The 16,710-nt window shown below is 34.9% G+C and overlaps 1 protein-coding gene and 1 long non-coding RNA gene across 4 annotated transcripts in view; one reads left to right on the forward strand and one right to left on the reverse strand.

Moving 5' to 3' along the window:
• The window catches only part of LOC131548004 (protein mono-ADP-ribosyltransferase PARP14-like), a 17,830-nt gene continuing 1,120 nt past the window's right edge, over positions 1–16,710 (forward strand). Inside the window, exons 1-10 of one of the 3 annotated variants that reach the window (XM_058788848.1) lie at positions 1–178; positions 12,567–12,685; positions 12,986–13,016; positions 13,256–13,423; positions 13,704–13,937; positions 14,061–15,164; positions 15,264–15,350; positions 15,498–16,070; positions 16,188–16,333; positions 16,452–16,626. In XM_058788848.1, coding sequence (XP_058644831.1) covers positions 4–178; positions 12,567–12,685; positions 12,986–13,016; positions 13,256–13,423; positions 13,704–13,937; positions 14,061–15,164; positions 15,264–15,350; positions 15,498–16,070; positions 16,188–16,333; positions 16,452–16,626 — 2,812 coding nt within the window. In that variant the 5' untranslated portion in view covers positions 1–3. Of the gene's footprint in view, positions 179–12,307; positions 12,349–12,566; positions 12,686–12,985; positions 13,017–13,255; positions 13,424–13,703; positions 13,938–14,060; positions 15,165–15,263; positions 15,351–15,497; positions 16,071–16,187; positions 16,334–16,451; positions 16,627–16,710 lie in introns of those variants that run through there. The other 2 variants (XM_058788851.1, XM_058788849.1) reach the window with 2 other exon arrangements.
• The window catches only part of LOC131548011 (uncharacterized), a 14,173-nt gene continuing 11,626 nt past the window's right edge, over positions 14,164–16,710 (reverse strand). The window contains exons 2-3 of the long non-coding RNA XR_009273083.1: positions 14,412–14,502; positions 14,164–14,301 (exon numbers count right to left, since the gene is read on the reverse strand). This is a non-coding gene — a long non-coding RNA (uncharacterized LOC131548011). The remainder of the gene's footprint in view (positions 14,302–14,411; positions 14,503–16,710) is intronic.

Raw genomic sequence — 16,710 nt, forward strand, 5'->3', positions numbered from 1 at the left:
ACGATGGAGGAATATCATTATCCCATCATTGTAGAGGGAGACTGGGGGCCTGCAAAAAATCTGAAAAATAAACTTCAGATTCATTTTCAGAGTAAGAAAAAATCTCAGGGAGGAGACTGCATCATGCAATATAATGACGGGAGCAACTCTGCTACAATTCTTTTCAAATCATCTCACAGTAAGTGCTAAACACAAAACACATAAGGTCATTTCAGGTTCAAATACAAACTCATGATGAAAGAAAACGGGTTACCACAGTTATGCACTTATGAAGTGTACTACTGAATATAAAATTATATTCCGTACATTTCTGCCATAAGTACATCAACTTGACATATAGTCACCATAAGCTACTACTAAATACACTATATTGCTAAAAGTATTGGGTCACCCCCTTCTAATGAACAGGTTTGACTACTTCAGTAATTTCCATGAGTACAAATCTTAATGTTTAAGCATATAATGATATTCTTGTGAATTGTGTGCGTCTAATTTTAAAGCAACAGTTTGGACAGGACCCTTTTGTATTCTAACATGACAATGCCTCTGTGTATAAGGCAAGGTTCAAAAAGAAATTATTGATTTAGTCAGTGTGGAAGAACTTGACTGGTCTGCAGAAAGCTGAACACCTCTGGTGTGACTTTAAATGCAGATCTTGAGCTAAAAACTCTTTACCAAACACCAATGACTTGTACATACACTATATGGACAAACGTATTGGGACACCCCCTTCTTTAGAACAGAAAAAGTAACTTCCAAAACTGTGGCAACAAAGATGGAAACATAATTCATGCATTTAAAAATTGTATTTCCATCTCTGTTACAACAGTTTTTGAAGTGTCTAAAATGACTGTACTCATATGTACAAGTCATTGGTGTTTGGTAAAGAGTTTTTGGCTCAAGATCTGCATTTAAAGTCACACCAGAGGTGTTCAGCTTGGATTAGGACTTGGCTTTCTGCAGACCAGTCAAGTTCTTCCACACTGACTAAATCAATTTCTTTTTGAACCTTGCCTTATACACAGAGGCATTGTCATGTTAGAATAGAAAAAGGGTCCTGTCCAAACTGTTGCTTTTGTAGAAACTTAATTTCCTGTAAAGCTGCTTTGCAACGATTTGTATCGTGAAAGGCGCTATACAAATAAACTTGAATTGAATTGAAAAAACTTGAATAAAATTACATATAGGCTATTGTATAGGCTATAGAATTAATATATTATCACATAGGCTATTTCAATATATGAAAGCGGCAACTCCTTGAATTGTGAGGTTACCAGATGCGCCACATGGTTTCCGGCACCCCTGAAGGTTACTGAATACTGATGAGCATGCAAATTCGGAAAACTGGTTATTTTAATAAGCTGATATTTGAGTTACCAGCTTACTGGTGTGCATGTAAACATGCTCATAGATGTACATGTGATAAGATATGCTAGCCTACTGCATGTGTATAAATAGGCCTAATATCACACATATATATATACTCATGCAGCATATACACACATATATATATGTGTTTGTGTATATACATGTATAATATATTTCTTACATTTTATAATTACTTACAAGTTTCATGTTTTCATATATACACTCATGGACAAAAATATCGGCATCCTTGCAATTCTGTCAGAAAATGTAACCCTTCTCTCAGAAAATTGTTGCAGTTGTTTTGGTACTCACATGTTTATTTATTTATTTTTTTGTTTGTTTGCATTGGAACAACACAAAAAAACAGAGAAGAAAAGTCAAATCTGATACAATTCCACACAGAACCCAAAAGATGCACTGGACAAAATTATTGGCACCCTTAACTTAATATTTGCTAGCACCCCCTTTGGAAAACATAACTGAAATCAATCGCTGTAACCATGAATGAGTTTCTTACACCTCTCTACTGGAATTTTGGACGGCTCTTCTTTTGCAAACTGCTCCAGGTCATTCAGATTTGGAGAATGCCTTCTCCCAACTGCTGTTTTGAGATCTTTCCACAGGTGTTCTATGTGATTCAGATCTGCACTCATTGCTGGCCATTTCAGAACTCTCCAGCACTTTGTTTGTAATCATTTCTAAGTGCTTTTTTAAGTGTGTTTCGGGTCATTGTCCTGCTGGAAGACCCATGACCTCTGGTGGAGACGCAGCGTTCTGACACTGGCCACTATGTTGCGCCCCAAAATTCTTTGGTAATCATCAGATTTCATGATACCGTTCACACAGTCAAGGCATCCAGTGCCAGAAGCAGCAAAGCAACCCCAAAACATCTTTGAACCTCCACCATGTTTGACTGTTTCTTTGAATGCCTCATTTCTTTTTCTGTAAACAGTGCCATGATGTCCTTTACCAAAAAGCTCTACTTTTGTCTCATCTGTCCACAATACGTTCTCCCAGAAGGATTGTGGTTTTGTCACATAAGTTTTGGCAAACTCCAGTCTTGCTTTTTTATGCCTTTGTGTCAGCAGTGGTGTCCTCCTGGGTCTCCTACCATAGCATCCCTTTTTATTCAGATGGCGACGGATAGTGTGAGCTGACACTGTTGTACCCTGTGTCTGCAGATCAGCTTGAATTTGTTTGGAAGTTAATCGGGGTTCTTTATCCACCATCCTTTGTTGTAATTTTTCATTAATTTTGCTCTTCCGTTCAAGTCCAGGGAGGTTAGCTACGGTGCCATGGGCTGTAAACCTCTTGATGATATTGCGCACAGTGGACAAAGGAACATTAAGATCTCTGGAGATGGACTTGTAGCCTTGAGATTGTCCATGTTTTTCCACATTTTTCTCTCAAATCCACAGACAACTCTTTACACTTCTTTCTTTTCTCCATGCTCAGTGCGACACACAACACAAAGGTTGAGTCAACTTTTCTCCATTTTAACTGGTTGCAAGTGTGATTACTATATTGCCCACACCTGTTACTTAACACAGATGTGTCTAAATACAAATAACAGTAGCATCACATGCTTGAAAAGCAATTATTTCTTATAATTTTGACAAGATGCCAATCATTTTGTCCAGTCCATTTTTGAGTTATGTGTGAAATTTGATCAAGTTTGACTTTTCCTCTGTTTTTTTTTTTTGTGTGTGTGTGTGTTGTTGCAGTGCAAACAAAAACAATAAGCAAGTGAATACCAAAACATTTGCAATTGGATCAATTTTCTGACAGAATTGCAAGGGTGCCGATAATTTTGGCCATGACTGTAGCTAGTTAACAACAGCACAAGCACATCTGCATGTACTAAAGTATTTAGCAAAGAGACTGCATGCTGAAGAGTGCACACCAATTACATTTAAAAAATAAAATAAATAAATTAATTAATTAAACAAGCAATAGTCTATATAGGCTCTACTCTTCAGCACAATGATAACCCCAAAAACTCAGACATACTAGAAACCCTTTTAAATTCCAAAATAAGAGAACATTAAACACTAACAGATATCCCACTATATTAACAGCAAAAGACATTAAATGACAATTAATTTTAAGATTTTGTCACCTTTAACTGTCAGAAGCAAAGCATGCTGGGAACTAGAGTGTTTGTATTCAATTCAATTCAAGTTTATTTGTATAGCGCTTTTTACGATACAATCGTTGCAAAGCAGCTTTACAGGAAATTAAGTTTCTACTATATATATATATATATACATATATATATACATACACACACACATACACATACATATGTGAAGAAGAAACCCAATATGTTTAAGTTATGAAAGACTTAACTTGGTAATTGTGTATGTTGTCTGAGGGTTGGCATCCTCCGTGGTCCTCTGAGGTGTTGCCATCATCTCTTCTCAGGTGTTTGGTCATCCCGGATCTTTTTAAGGGTTGGATCCAGACTGTCGCTTCAGTAATTCCTTGTCCCGTGGCAGAATCAGAGAAACAGATAGACACATAATTAGCGTAGCTGCTGTTCTATTCAAGCAAAAATGATTTGTTCAACCCAATCTAAAGAATTATAATGTACATTTGATCAGATATAAATGCAGAACAAGATTATTATGTGAATGCTTGGCTAATGAGATGTGTCTTTAATCTAGATTTAAACAGAGAGAGTGTGTCTGAACCCCAAACGTTATCAGGAAGGCTATTCCAGAGTTTGGGTGCCAAAGGAGCAAGGAGCAAGTCATTTGTAATTTTAACAAGTGCAGTTTCTGTGCTATGGTGAGGCCTGAAACCTGACTGAAATTCTTCATAGAGATAATTTTTTTGCAAGAAGAAGCACAATTGAGCAGACACAACTTTTTCTAAAATTTTAGACATAAACGGCAGATTTGAAATGGGTCTGTAATTTGCCAGTTCACTAGAATCTAGTTGTGGTTTCTTAATAAGAGGCTTAATAACCGCCAGCTTGAATGGTTTTGGGACGTGACTTAAAGATAATGATGAGTTAATAATATTGAGAAGCAGTTCTTCTGCTAAAGGTAACAACTCTTTCAGTAGTTTAGTGGGTACAGGATCTAATAAACATGTTGTTGGTTTAGATGCAGTGATAAATTTATTTAGTTCTTCCTGTCCTATAGTTGTAAAGCACTGAAGTTTTTCTTTGGGAGCTGTGAATGAAACTGAAGTACTAGATGGTGTAGAACCTACATTTGTTATTGTATTTCTAATGAATTTATCAGTGAAGAAATTCATAAAGTCATTACTATTAAACTGTGAGGGAATATTTAGATCGGGTGGCGTCTGTTTATTTGTTAATCTAGCCACTGTGCTAAATAAAACCTTGGATTGTTTTGGTTATTTTCTATGAGTTTGTGGATATGCTCTGCCCTGGCAGCTTTTAAAGCCTGTCTATAGCTGGACATACTGTTTTTCCACGCAATTCTAAAAACTTCCAAGTTAGTTTTTCTCCATTTGCGCTCAAGATTACGAGTTTCTTTCTTGAGAGAATGGGTATAACTGTTGTACCATGGCGCAGTACGTTTTTCTCTAACCTTTTTCATATTGAGGGGGGCAACAGCTTCTAATGTATTAGAGAAGATAGTGCCCATGTTGCTAGTCATTTCGTCTAGTTCACGTGTATTTATGGGTACACACAGCAGTTGAGATAAATCAGGCAGGTTATTTGTGAATCTGTCTTTGGTGGCTGGAACAATAGTTCTGCCCAGACGATAACGCGGAGCCATATAGTTAATATCGGTAATATGCAGCATGCACGATACAAGGAAATGATCAGTAATATCATCACTTTGAGGTACGATATCTATATCAGTAAGATCAATTCCATGCGATATAATTAAATCTAGCGTATGATTGAAACGATGAGTGGGCTCGGTGACGTTTTGCTTGACTCCAAAAGAGTTTATTAGGTCAGTAAACGCAAGTCCTAACGCATCATTTGTATTATCAACGTGAATGTTAAAATCTCCGACAATTAGCGCTTTATCAACATTAACCAATAGATCTTAGATAGTTCAGAAGTTTCATCTGGTCTTGTTGAGATATATAGTTGAGTATCATCAGCATAACAATGAAAACTAATCCCGTATTTTCTAATAATATCACCAAGGGGCAACATGTATATTGAAAATAGCAGAGGACCTAGGACAGATCCTTGTGGTACTCCATACTTTACTGGTGATAGTTGAGATGGTTCCCGTTTAAAAAACAAAGTGGTAGCGATCGGATAGGTAGGATCTAAACCATCTTAAAGCCTGCCCTTGAATACCCGTATATTTTTGTAATCGATCTATGAGTATGTCATGATCTATAGTGTCGAACGCAGCACTAAGATCAAGTAAAACTAGCAATGAGGTGCAGCCTTGGTCTGACGCAAGAAGCAAGTCATTTGTAATTTTAACAAGTGCAGTTTCTGTGCTATGGTGAGGCCTGAAACCTGACTGAAATTCTTCATAGAGATAATTTTTTGCAAGAAGAAGCACAATTGAGCAGACACAACTTTTTCTAAAATTTTAGACATAAACGGCAGATTTGAAATGAGTCTGTAATTTGCCAGTTCACTAGAATCTAGTTGTGGTTTCTTAATAAGAGGCTTAATAACCGCCAGCTTGAATGGTTTTGGGACGTGACTTAAAGATAATGATGAGTTAATAATATTGAGAAGCAGTTCTTCTGCTAAAGGTAACAACTCTTTCAGTAGTTTAGTGGGTACAGGATCTAATAAACATGTTGTTGGTTTAGATGCAGTGATAAATTTATTTAGTTCTTCCTGTCCTATAGTTGTAAAGCACTGAAGTTTTTCTTTGGGAGCTGTGAATGAAACTGAAGTACTAGATGGTGTAGAACCTACATTTGTTATTGTATTTCTAATGAATTTATCAGTGAAGAAATTCATAAAGTCATTACTATTAAACTGTGAGGGAATATTTAGATCGGGTGGCGTCTGTTTATTTGTTAATCTAGCCACTGTGCTAAATAAAAACCTTGGATTGTTTTGGTTATTATCTATGAGTTTGTGGATATGCTCTGCCCTGGCAGCTTTTAAAGCCTGTCTATAGCTGGACATACTGTTTTTCCACGCAATTCTAAAACTTCCAAGTTAGTTTTCTCCATTTGCGCTCAAGATTACGAGTTTCTTTCTTGAGAGAATGGGTATAACTGTTGTACCATGGCGCAGTACGTTTTCTCTAACCTTTTTCATATTGAGGGGGGCAACAGCTTCTAATGTATTAGAGAAGATAGTGCCCATGTTGCTAGTCATTTCGTCTAGTTCACGTGTATTTATGGGTACACACAGCAGTTGAGATAAATCAGGCAGGTTATTTGTGAATCTGTCTTTGGTGGCTGGAACAATAGTTCTGCCCAGACGATAACGCGGAGCCATATAGTTAATATCGGTAATATGCAGCATGCACGATACAAGGAAATGATCAGTAATATCATCACTTTGAGGTACGATATCTATATCAGTAAGATCAATTCCATGCGATATAATTAAATCTAGCGTATGATTGAAACGATGAGTGGGCTCGGTGACGTTTTGCTTGACTCCAAAAGAGTTTATTAGGTCAGTAAACGCAAGTCCTAACGCATCATTTGTATTATCAACGTGAATGTTAAAATCTCCGACAATTAGCGCTTTATCAACATTAACCAATAGATCTGAGAGGAAATCTGCAAATTCTTTTAGGAATTCTGTATATGACCCTGGCGGTCTATACACAGTAGCCAGAGTAAGAGATAGGAGAGATTTCTTTTGCATATCTGACAGTGTAACATTAAGTAGAAGTATTTCAAATAGTTAAACCTGTATCCTGTTTTCTGAGTAACATTGAGAATATCACTATATATTGTAGCGACACCACCACCATGACCAGTCTGACGGGGTTCATGTTTATAACAGTAGCTTGGTGGAGTAGACTCATTTAGACCAAAATATTCATTTGGTTTAAGCCAGGTTTCAGTCTGGCTTAAACCAATACATGTATATATTGTATATATGTTTACATACATTCACATCCATATGGGAACATATACAGTATGTGCAATATATGTGTACAATAAAGGATAAAACTAATATTCATAAAACTATGAAAATTACATTTAATGCTTTTAAAGTATTTTTTTCTAAATATATGTATCAGTACTGTTAAAAATCACTGTAAAAAAAAAAACTATGCATTCTGGGTAGCATTTGTCATTTTCGTAACCTGCTGCTATATATTATGAATTAACAGCGTTCAAAGTCAACTCAGAGGCTGTGTTTCAAATCACACCCTACACCCTCATTCACTATTTTTTCGTACGTTTTTCATATACGTTGCTTACTCAGTTAGCTGGATTTGATTGTTGACGATTTCGCTTGATCTTGGATTGGTTGGTTCTTCAAAGCTGTCATAGCAACAGGTCCGTCAGTTTAAACCTGCTCGGGAGCAGGATTATTTCATGTAAACAGGATTATTTATTTATTTATGTTTTATTTGTTAGGGACAGATACAATAAACATAGATGCTTATAGCCAAAGCTAATTCGCAACACTTGTCCCTAGGAGGGCTTTTATAAATTACAATTACAAGAATAAACAACAAGTAGTACACAAATTTATAATACTAATACACTAAACATGACTACAAGTTTGTTGATGTATCAACCAAGATTTTGTGGCTTTTTAAACAAATAATTATAATTTGCAGCAGATTTTAAATAATCAGGCAACGAATTAAAAGATTTTACACCTTTCACTGAGAGAGCAGTCTGAGCAAATGATGTCTACAGTTTCCACTAGAAGCCGCTCTAGTGGATTTACTGTTTCCCTGTAATCCCACAAAAAAATTACATAAAGGCATAGGAGCAAGTCCATTTAAACATTTAAACACAAGCTTTACATAATGAAAAAAGACAAAGTGAGCAAAGCTCAAAATCTTATATTTACTGAGGATCTGACAATGATGGTATCTTATTTGCTTTTTATCTAAAACCTTCAAAGCTCTGTTGTAAAGACATTCAACCTGATTAGGTATGCATTGATTTGTCTGAGACCAAATATATAATCCATATACTATATGTGATAATATCATCAAATTTAAAAACAAAAAAGCATGATCATATGTTAAACAATTTCTTATTATTCTAAAGCTGGTAAGATTTGCCTTAATTTTTTTACATAACTTTTTAACATGACTTTTAAAATTTAACTGAGAATCTAAAATCATACCAAGATATTTTTCTTTTGATACTTGTTCTATAATCTCATTTTTAATTCTAATGTTTAATGATTCTGTTACCGGTAATTTTGTTATTGAAAAACATATGGACTTTGTCTTCTTAGTATTTAGAGTTAAAAAAGAGGCATCAAGCCAAGCTGACACTTTCTCTAAGTTTCTTGATAACTTTTCTTCAATTTCCACACAATTCCTACCAGATACATAGATGACCATGTCATCAGCATACATTTGAAGACTTGCATCAGGACACATTTCTGGAAGATCATTAATATAAATACTAAAAAGAATCGGACCCAAAATTGTTCCCTGAGGAATTCCTATATCGATATTATGAGGAACTGACTTACTGTAACATTATTAATGACAACACTTTGTTCACGACTTTTTTATATATTGTTTTGATATATTGTACTTTGTTATTTTTGACATTAAAATATTATGATTTACGGTATCAAATGCCTTTTTCAAATCCAGGAATACTGCACCAACTTTGAGTCCTTTATCAAGTGACCGCTTAATATTTTCTTATAATAAGCAAGTAGCTGTTTCTGTAGAATAGTTATGTCTAAAACCAAATTGTAAAGGATGTAAAAGATTATTATTCTCTAAGTGATGCAAAAATTGTTCTGATACAACCTTTTCCAGCACTTTAGAAAGAACTGGAAGAAGATTAACTGGTCTATAATTAACCATGTCATCTGAATTCCCAGATTTGAAAATAGGCTTTACCAATGCTTTTTTCCAACTATCAGGAAACTGCCCAGTTCTGATAAGATCGCATCTTTTTAAGCAGAATTGATACTAAAAATTTGTCCCAGCCACTGCTACTTTATTGGAAGAGTACCCTACTAATCCAGGGACAGTAATTTAAAATAATAATAATTGAAACATTTATTGAAAAATAATATAATAATGTTGTGTAGTATATAATACTATAAACACAGCCAGTTTTACTCATTTAAATATTTATTCATGATAAAAATAATTACTTTATAATTGTATTAGAGTCACACTTAAAGTTCATCTCAGTCGTGCATTAATTTGAGTGGTGACCACTTATCTATAATAGATATGTAAGGGATAATCAATGGCTAGCTGTACATTAAACGATTTGAATGCACGACGTGGAGGCGAAGAACCGCCCAACGCGCAGCGGAGTGCATTGAAAATTATCTAATTATATTAGATGAAAAATTATCCCGTTTATGCCATGGTTGTTTCCCAGCATTCACATATTAAAGATGTTAACATTATTAATGACAACACTTTGTTCACGACTTTTTATATATTGTTTTGATATATTGTACTTTGTTATTTTTGACATTAAAATATTATGATTTACGGTATCAAATGCCTTTTTCAAATCCAGGAATACTGCACCAACTTTGAGTCCTTTATCAAGTGACCGCTTAATATTTTCTTATAATAAGCAAGTAGCTGTTTCTGTAGAATAGTTATGTCTAAAACCAAATTGTAAAGGATGTAAAAGATTATTATTCTCTAAGTGATGCAAAAATTGTTCTGATACAACCTTTTCCAGCACTTTAGAAAGAACTGGAAGAAGATTAACTGGTCTATAATTAACCATGTCATCTGAATTCCCAGATTTGAAAATAGGCTTTACCAATGCTTTTTTCCAACTATCAGGAAACTGCCCAGTTCTGATAAGATCGCATCTTTTTAAGCAGAATTGATACTAAAAATTTGTCCCAGCCACTGCTACTTTATTGGAAGAGTACCCTACTAATCCAGGGACAGTAATTTAAAATAATAATAATTGAAACATTTATTGAAAAATAATATAATAATGTTGTGTAGTATATAATACTATAAACACAGCCAGTTTTACTCATTTAAATATTTATTCATGATAAAAATAATTACTTTATAATTGTATTAGAGTCACACTTAAAGTTCATCTCAGTCGTGCATTAATTTGAGTGGTGACCACTTATCTATAATAGATATGTAAGGGATAATCAATGGCTAGCTGTACATTAAACGATTTGAATGCACGACGTGGAGGCGAAGAACCGCCCAACGCGCAGCGGAGTGCATTGAAAAATTATCTAATTATATTAGATGAAAAATTATCCCGTTTATGCCATGGTTGTTTCCCAGCATTCACATATTAAAGATGTTAACATTATTTGTGCTGCAATATTTGACCGGATATTATTTTTGTCTGTATTACTATTCAACTGTAACTGTATGTTACTATGGTTACCAATGTTTATAGGAAGCACATTAATATAGAATGTGATTAAACTGACCTGGAACTACCTGTGCAGTTCAACGAATTTAATCAACACCTGCCAGCCAATTAGAATCGAGTATTCAGACAGACCATGGCATAAATATACTGTATATAGATCAATGATGGTGACAGATATTATGGCAGTGGCTTGATGGGGCGCAGGAGATGCAGATAACTTGATCTTGACCCTTAAGAAACTTTAATTAATGCTGTCAAGTAACAAATCTGTTTCAAAGATAAAATTAAATGAATTGCTAATTACAACATTGAAATAAAAATGTAAAGCCTGTACAAATACTAGAAATCGTGAATATAAAAAATTGGGAATCATTTGATTAAAAAAATAAAATAAAATAAAAACTTCACATTTCATTTATCTATTGTACCATTTATGTAGTTTTGTTCGCTTGGCTGTTTACTTATAAAAGTCCAAAAATTTGTCAAGTTTTTCGTCAGGTGTCTTTTTTTAATTATATGATGTCATTACGTTGCTGTCTAGCCACCAGCCAATCGCTGCATTGCTAATCGTGGTTTCGAGTATCGATACATCTACCCTTTTCGGGGAACACAAGAACGTGCAGTAATCGTAGACAACTTAATCCAGATATTTTAATCTAATCTGCAAACTTGTTTGAAGAACCAAATTAGCCAGAGATCAGTTATCACAATTAGAAGATCTGGCATCTTTCAAATCATCTCAGATGTATTAAGTGAGGTACAAAGAACAGACCCCTGGGACAGTCTTGCGCAATTACTTCCTGTCGCGAGCACACGCTCTCAAGTGGCCAAGACTGCAAGTGTGGGTATTTGGACAAGGCATTACTCTAACACTCTGTAGTGTGGACACATTATAAGTGCTGTGGGGTTTAAAGGGTTAAAGCACAGCATGAAACGTAATTTAACAGTAATAAACTGTAATTAATTTATGGCAACAAACTGTAGAAAAACAGTAACATGCTAGCAACCAGAGCTGCCACTAGATTACTGTTAATTCAATGAAAAAACAGTAATATACTGTAAAATATAACAGTCAGATTTTATTAACTGATAAGGACATTAAATATTAATCTGAACTGTATTTATGTGTTTTTGCACAAGATTTAGTTCTGTTGGTCACCATTGCGCTGGAGAGTAGAGCCAGTGTTTCAGTCAATGATGAGCCACAAACACTGATGTTCTGCTGCTTTATTTAAAAGCAGTAACTGTGGAGTTGCTGATACAGTGATACAGTAATCTCTTTACTAAGCATTTTAGCACATAAATGTGTACTATTGCTAGTTAAGGACAATCTACAAAGATTTGAGTAGTAGTCATGTTTTCGTTGCTTTATTGTTACACTTTAAGTGTTTGTGGTTTTATATTAAGACATATTTCTTCTTAGTGGACTAAGTTCACTGTACTAACACCATATAAACACTAGCTTTTTTAAACTCGAATGGTTTGAAGCAATCAATTTCCAAAATGAAATGAGTTACTTAATATACTGCAGTATATTGAAAAATAGCCTACAGTATGAATATATACAGTATATATGAATATATATATATATATATATATATATATCATTTGAATGGACACATTCACTAATATCACATAAAATGATGCAGAACTTATTGTGTTGTTTTGTGTTGTTCTTTGTTTTGATGTGTTGTGATGTATGTGACTAAATCTGATTGTTTGTATTTAAGTCAGAGATAGCGTGCTCTCAAAGGCAGAACACATTATTACCATTGACAATCAACAAATCAAGTTGAAAGTGTACAAACCCAGCGATGTAGAGAAACAGGCAGACCGCACTGGACCAAAAGTGAGTATTATTACAAAATGCAGAATTAAGAACAAAATGCTTTAAATCAAACCCTTTAGATTGCATGAAGTAACTCTATATAAAGAGAATGATCATACAAATTATAATTCAGTTTTACAGTTGATGCATTTTTAGGTAAATTTTGAATGAGTGATGCATTTTTGAGTTTCCCTAAGAAGATGGTTGTCATTTCTCTATATTGTTTGAAAAAGGCTGTAGAGAATAGAGAGAACAAAAACTCTACTTGTTTAATTCTCCATTTACGTAATTGTAAATGGTTTACATTTTATGTGATTTCAGACAGAACAGGCATGTGGATATCAGGAACCAAGTAAGTAAATCATCTGAACTCTGGTCTCTTACGTGCATGTAATCTTTATTGGTTAGGTTATGGTCCCATTACAGCTGCTGTGCTTGTTAGTAAATTCAAATTAAATAGTAAAGATATGAGTTAGGTACAGATTGATAGAAAACATTATTTTGTTTGTTAACTGTAGCTGACACTGCTAGCTGACTTTACAACAAATAATTTGCACTGACATATCTGTCATTTTTATTTTGCCTATAAAGATCAAAGTGAACCAAGTGTCATGGTCCTGGAGAACCTTCCAGATGATTTTAATCAAGATGTTTTGACTCTTTTGGTGGAGGACATCAGCAGACTTCCTGATTATGACTTTAGCATGGAATTAATACCAGAATTAAGAAAAGCTGTTGTGACTTTTAAAAATCCCAATGGTAAATTATTCTGCTCCTATAAAATATACATTTACATGGACATTATATTATAATTTACAGTGTTTTAGTCTTTTTTTTTTTCACTCCAAAAATCTTAATTTAGATTATAAATCCGAAATCTTAATCTTAATCTTCAAAGCATAATGCTTGATCTTTAAACAATTACACTGGGGAAGAGTTTGTAGATTTAAAAATGTGATTTTAATACTTTGTTGATATAGTTGTATGTTGAGTTGATTAAATGTGTCTGGCAAATTCTTTAAAACATAATTTCTTACAGCTGCAGAAAAGTTTCTTGAGGAGAGCAGGACACATGAAAAGTTCAAGCAGTATAATCTGAGGGCCTGTGCACTGGAGAGAAGCACATGTGTGCGGGTGGAGAATCTTCCAGCTGAGGCCAACAACAGCAAGATGCTGCTGGAACTGTATTTTGAGAAATGGGGTGGTCCAGTAGAGGAAGTTATCACAATTCCATCAGAGCAAGCAGCCATTATCATCTTTAAGGAGGAAGAAGGTAAATACATGTGCAGTTTCTGACAGTATTTGCTGTTACAGTTCCAGATTTGCTAGCCCTTGCCTAATTTTGTAAACACCAATGTATTTATTCATTCCACCTGTAACTTTTATTATTTTTCAGCCAAAGAGAGAGTTTTGAAGCAAGAGAATAACATCTGTGATGTTCCAGTCAAGATATATCCCTACTTTAAATCACTGGATACAATCTTGTATGGTGGCAACAGGACACATTTGAAGCGGCCAGGTCTTGTGGAAAGAGAGAAGAACAGTGTGAAAGAGTATATGGAGATTTCTCCTGCCTTGTACTCTCTGCTTGAACAGGATGGCCTAAAAAGTGCTGTTTCTCCACAACTGTGCATTGACTACAACAAAAAAATGAACAGATTAGTTTTATCAGGGCTTCATACAGAAATTCTTGCCATCAAAAATTGGGTCCTTGAGAAGAAAGTAAATATGAAACAGAAGCACTTACAGATTGATCGTTCCATCCTGGAGTTCCTGAGATCAGTGGATTGTGATGAAATGTCCAGAGATCTCTTCATATCTCATGGAATAACTGCTGTCTACACAATAGAAAATGGAGATGTTGTTGTGACTGGAAGCACAGAAAGAGCACTTAATGAGGCAGAGAAGATGATAAATACAGTTCTTACAACCAAACACCTCATTGTAGAAGATCAATGTGTCCTTCAAATGCCAGAGTGGCATGATCTCAAAGAATTATTGCTAGAATTATTCAATACTTCCAAAAAGACATCTGTGTTTATAAGCCTATCTAAACAGAGAGACAAAATAATAGTGACTGGATTCAGAGAACCAGTGTTGGAAGTCAGTGAGAACTTTGGATATTTCACTGAAAAACACACTAGAATTGAAGAAACTGTTCATGTTAAATCACATGCAGTGGTTACATTCTTAAAAGACAGAAAATCACAACACTGGCAGCATTTTATTAAGTCTAATGAGGTGAAAGTGAATTTTCATTCAAAGAGACCCTGGATCAAACTGTCCGGAGAGTGTACATTTGTTCAGCCAGCTATGATTTTCTTTAAAAAGTTGGCAGATGGTCTTTACACAGACACGCTGATCTTACGAAAGTCAGGAGCGAAAAAGTACTTCAAAGATCAGGGTAAAATGATGCTCTCAATGTTGTTGAAGGAAAAAAGATTTGTGGTGGTTCTGCAGGATGATGACATGCTGGAAGAGGAGGGCAATTTTTTTCATGGTACAGTTGATGGTTTCATTAAAAAAAAAAAAAAAAAAGAAATTAGCAAGATTACAAAAAAACTGAGATCACTTATACCTTTTTGTTTTTAACCTTTAGGGACTCTTGGTAGAATCTCCACTTCTTCTCCTGGTATGCATGCTATGCAAGTACATGGATTGAACCAAAACAAGTTCAGAAGTTTCGGTAAGAAAGTAGAGAAAGATATAGGTGTGCTTACCAAATTAAAGGTCAGTAAAAGAATAATAAAAAGTATGTTAATTCCATATTTTTGTCTGTTTTTTTTTTTTTTTTAAACAAAAACAAAAAAACAAACAAACAAACAAAAATAAGACACATTTTGGCAGGGGAAAATTTTGGTTGGTGAAGAAATTGAGCCAGCTGTGTTTCAACTGTGTGGAGAGACACAAGAGGATCTGAGTGAAGCCAAGGACATGATCAGCAGTTTGATATTACAGGAGCATGTGACCATCCCAATCCCTGATCCAGCCATTACTCATTTCACCAGTAAGGATGCAGAAACACTGAATGTCATGCAGAGGGAGCTCACAGTCAGTGTCTGGCTTGAGAAGAAAGGTCAAGACTCTGTCATCACACTGGAGGGTCTGACAAGAGACGTTCACACTGCAGAGAATCATATTCAAGACATGATTAGAAAGGTGAAAAGAAAGGAAAAACGCGAGGCATTTTTCATTAGCAGTATGGTTCAGCACCTATATCAGAAGAATAGACACAGTGCCAAAAACTTTGAAATGTTGACCAGTTATGAGCTGGAACAGTCCTATTATAAGAGACAACCTACAGTGAGAATGAAGATTAACAATGATGAATATGAGGCTGATTTTGTTCGCAAAGAGGCCACAAGACGGAGACTGGGGATTGAACTAAATAGTATAGATCTGAAAGGTGAGATCATTTTCGTAATAAACAAGTTAGTTGTTAGCTGGAGAAGGATGTCTGTTTGTCTGTAGAAGACACTGATTAAAGAAATCTAAGATAAATCGGGGTCATGTTTTTTAACAGTTGGAGCTCAAAGCCCTTTGCCTTCACACTGGGAGGACATGAAAGGACAGCCAGTTGTTCTTGTAAAACTCACTGCAGGCTCAAAGGAATATGCAGATGTGGAGAAAGAGTTCAGGAGAACCAATCTAAATTCGAACATCATTAAAGTAAGACTAAACTAAAGAAAAATCTATTTATTAGTTTTGAGAGATTCTGGTGTTGCAATTTAGTACTATGTTGTAAATCTAATGTGTACATAAACTAAATATTTATTTTTGCTTTTAGATTGAAAGAGTCCAGAACAGTGCACTTTGGAGAAACTACATGATCAAAAAGGAGGAACTGGAAGTTAAAAACAAGCATAAAAACAACGAAAAGCTTCTCTTCCATGGAACTGCCCCTGATAAGACTGATCAGATCAACCATCACGGCTTCAATCGCAGTTTCGCTGGCATGCATGGTATCAATCAAATTCAGTATAAACTTTATTTGCTCTAGTTTCCATTTGTATTTTAAATCAAGAGTATTTTGCTCTTGTTCTATT

This window comes from Onychostoma macrolepis, chromosome 10 (assembly GCF_012432095.1).
Source record: "Onychostoma macrolepis isolate SWU-2019 chromosome 10, ASM1243209v1, whole genome shotgun sequence".
In the NCBI taxonomy this organism is placed as follows: domain Eukaryota; kingdom Metazoa; phylum Chordata; class Actinopteri; order Cypriniformes; family Cyprinidae; genus Onychostoma; species Onychostoma macrolepis.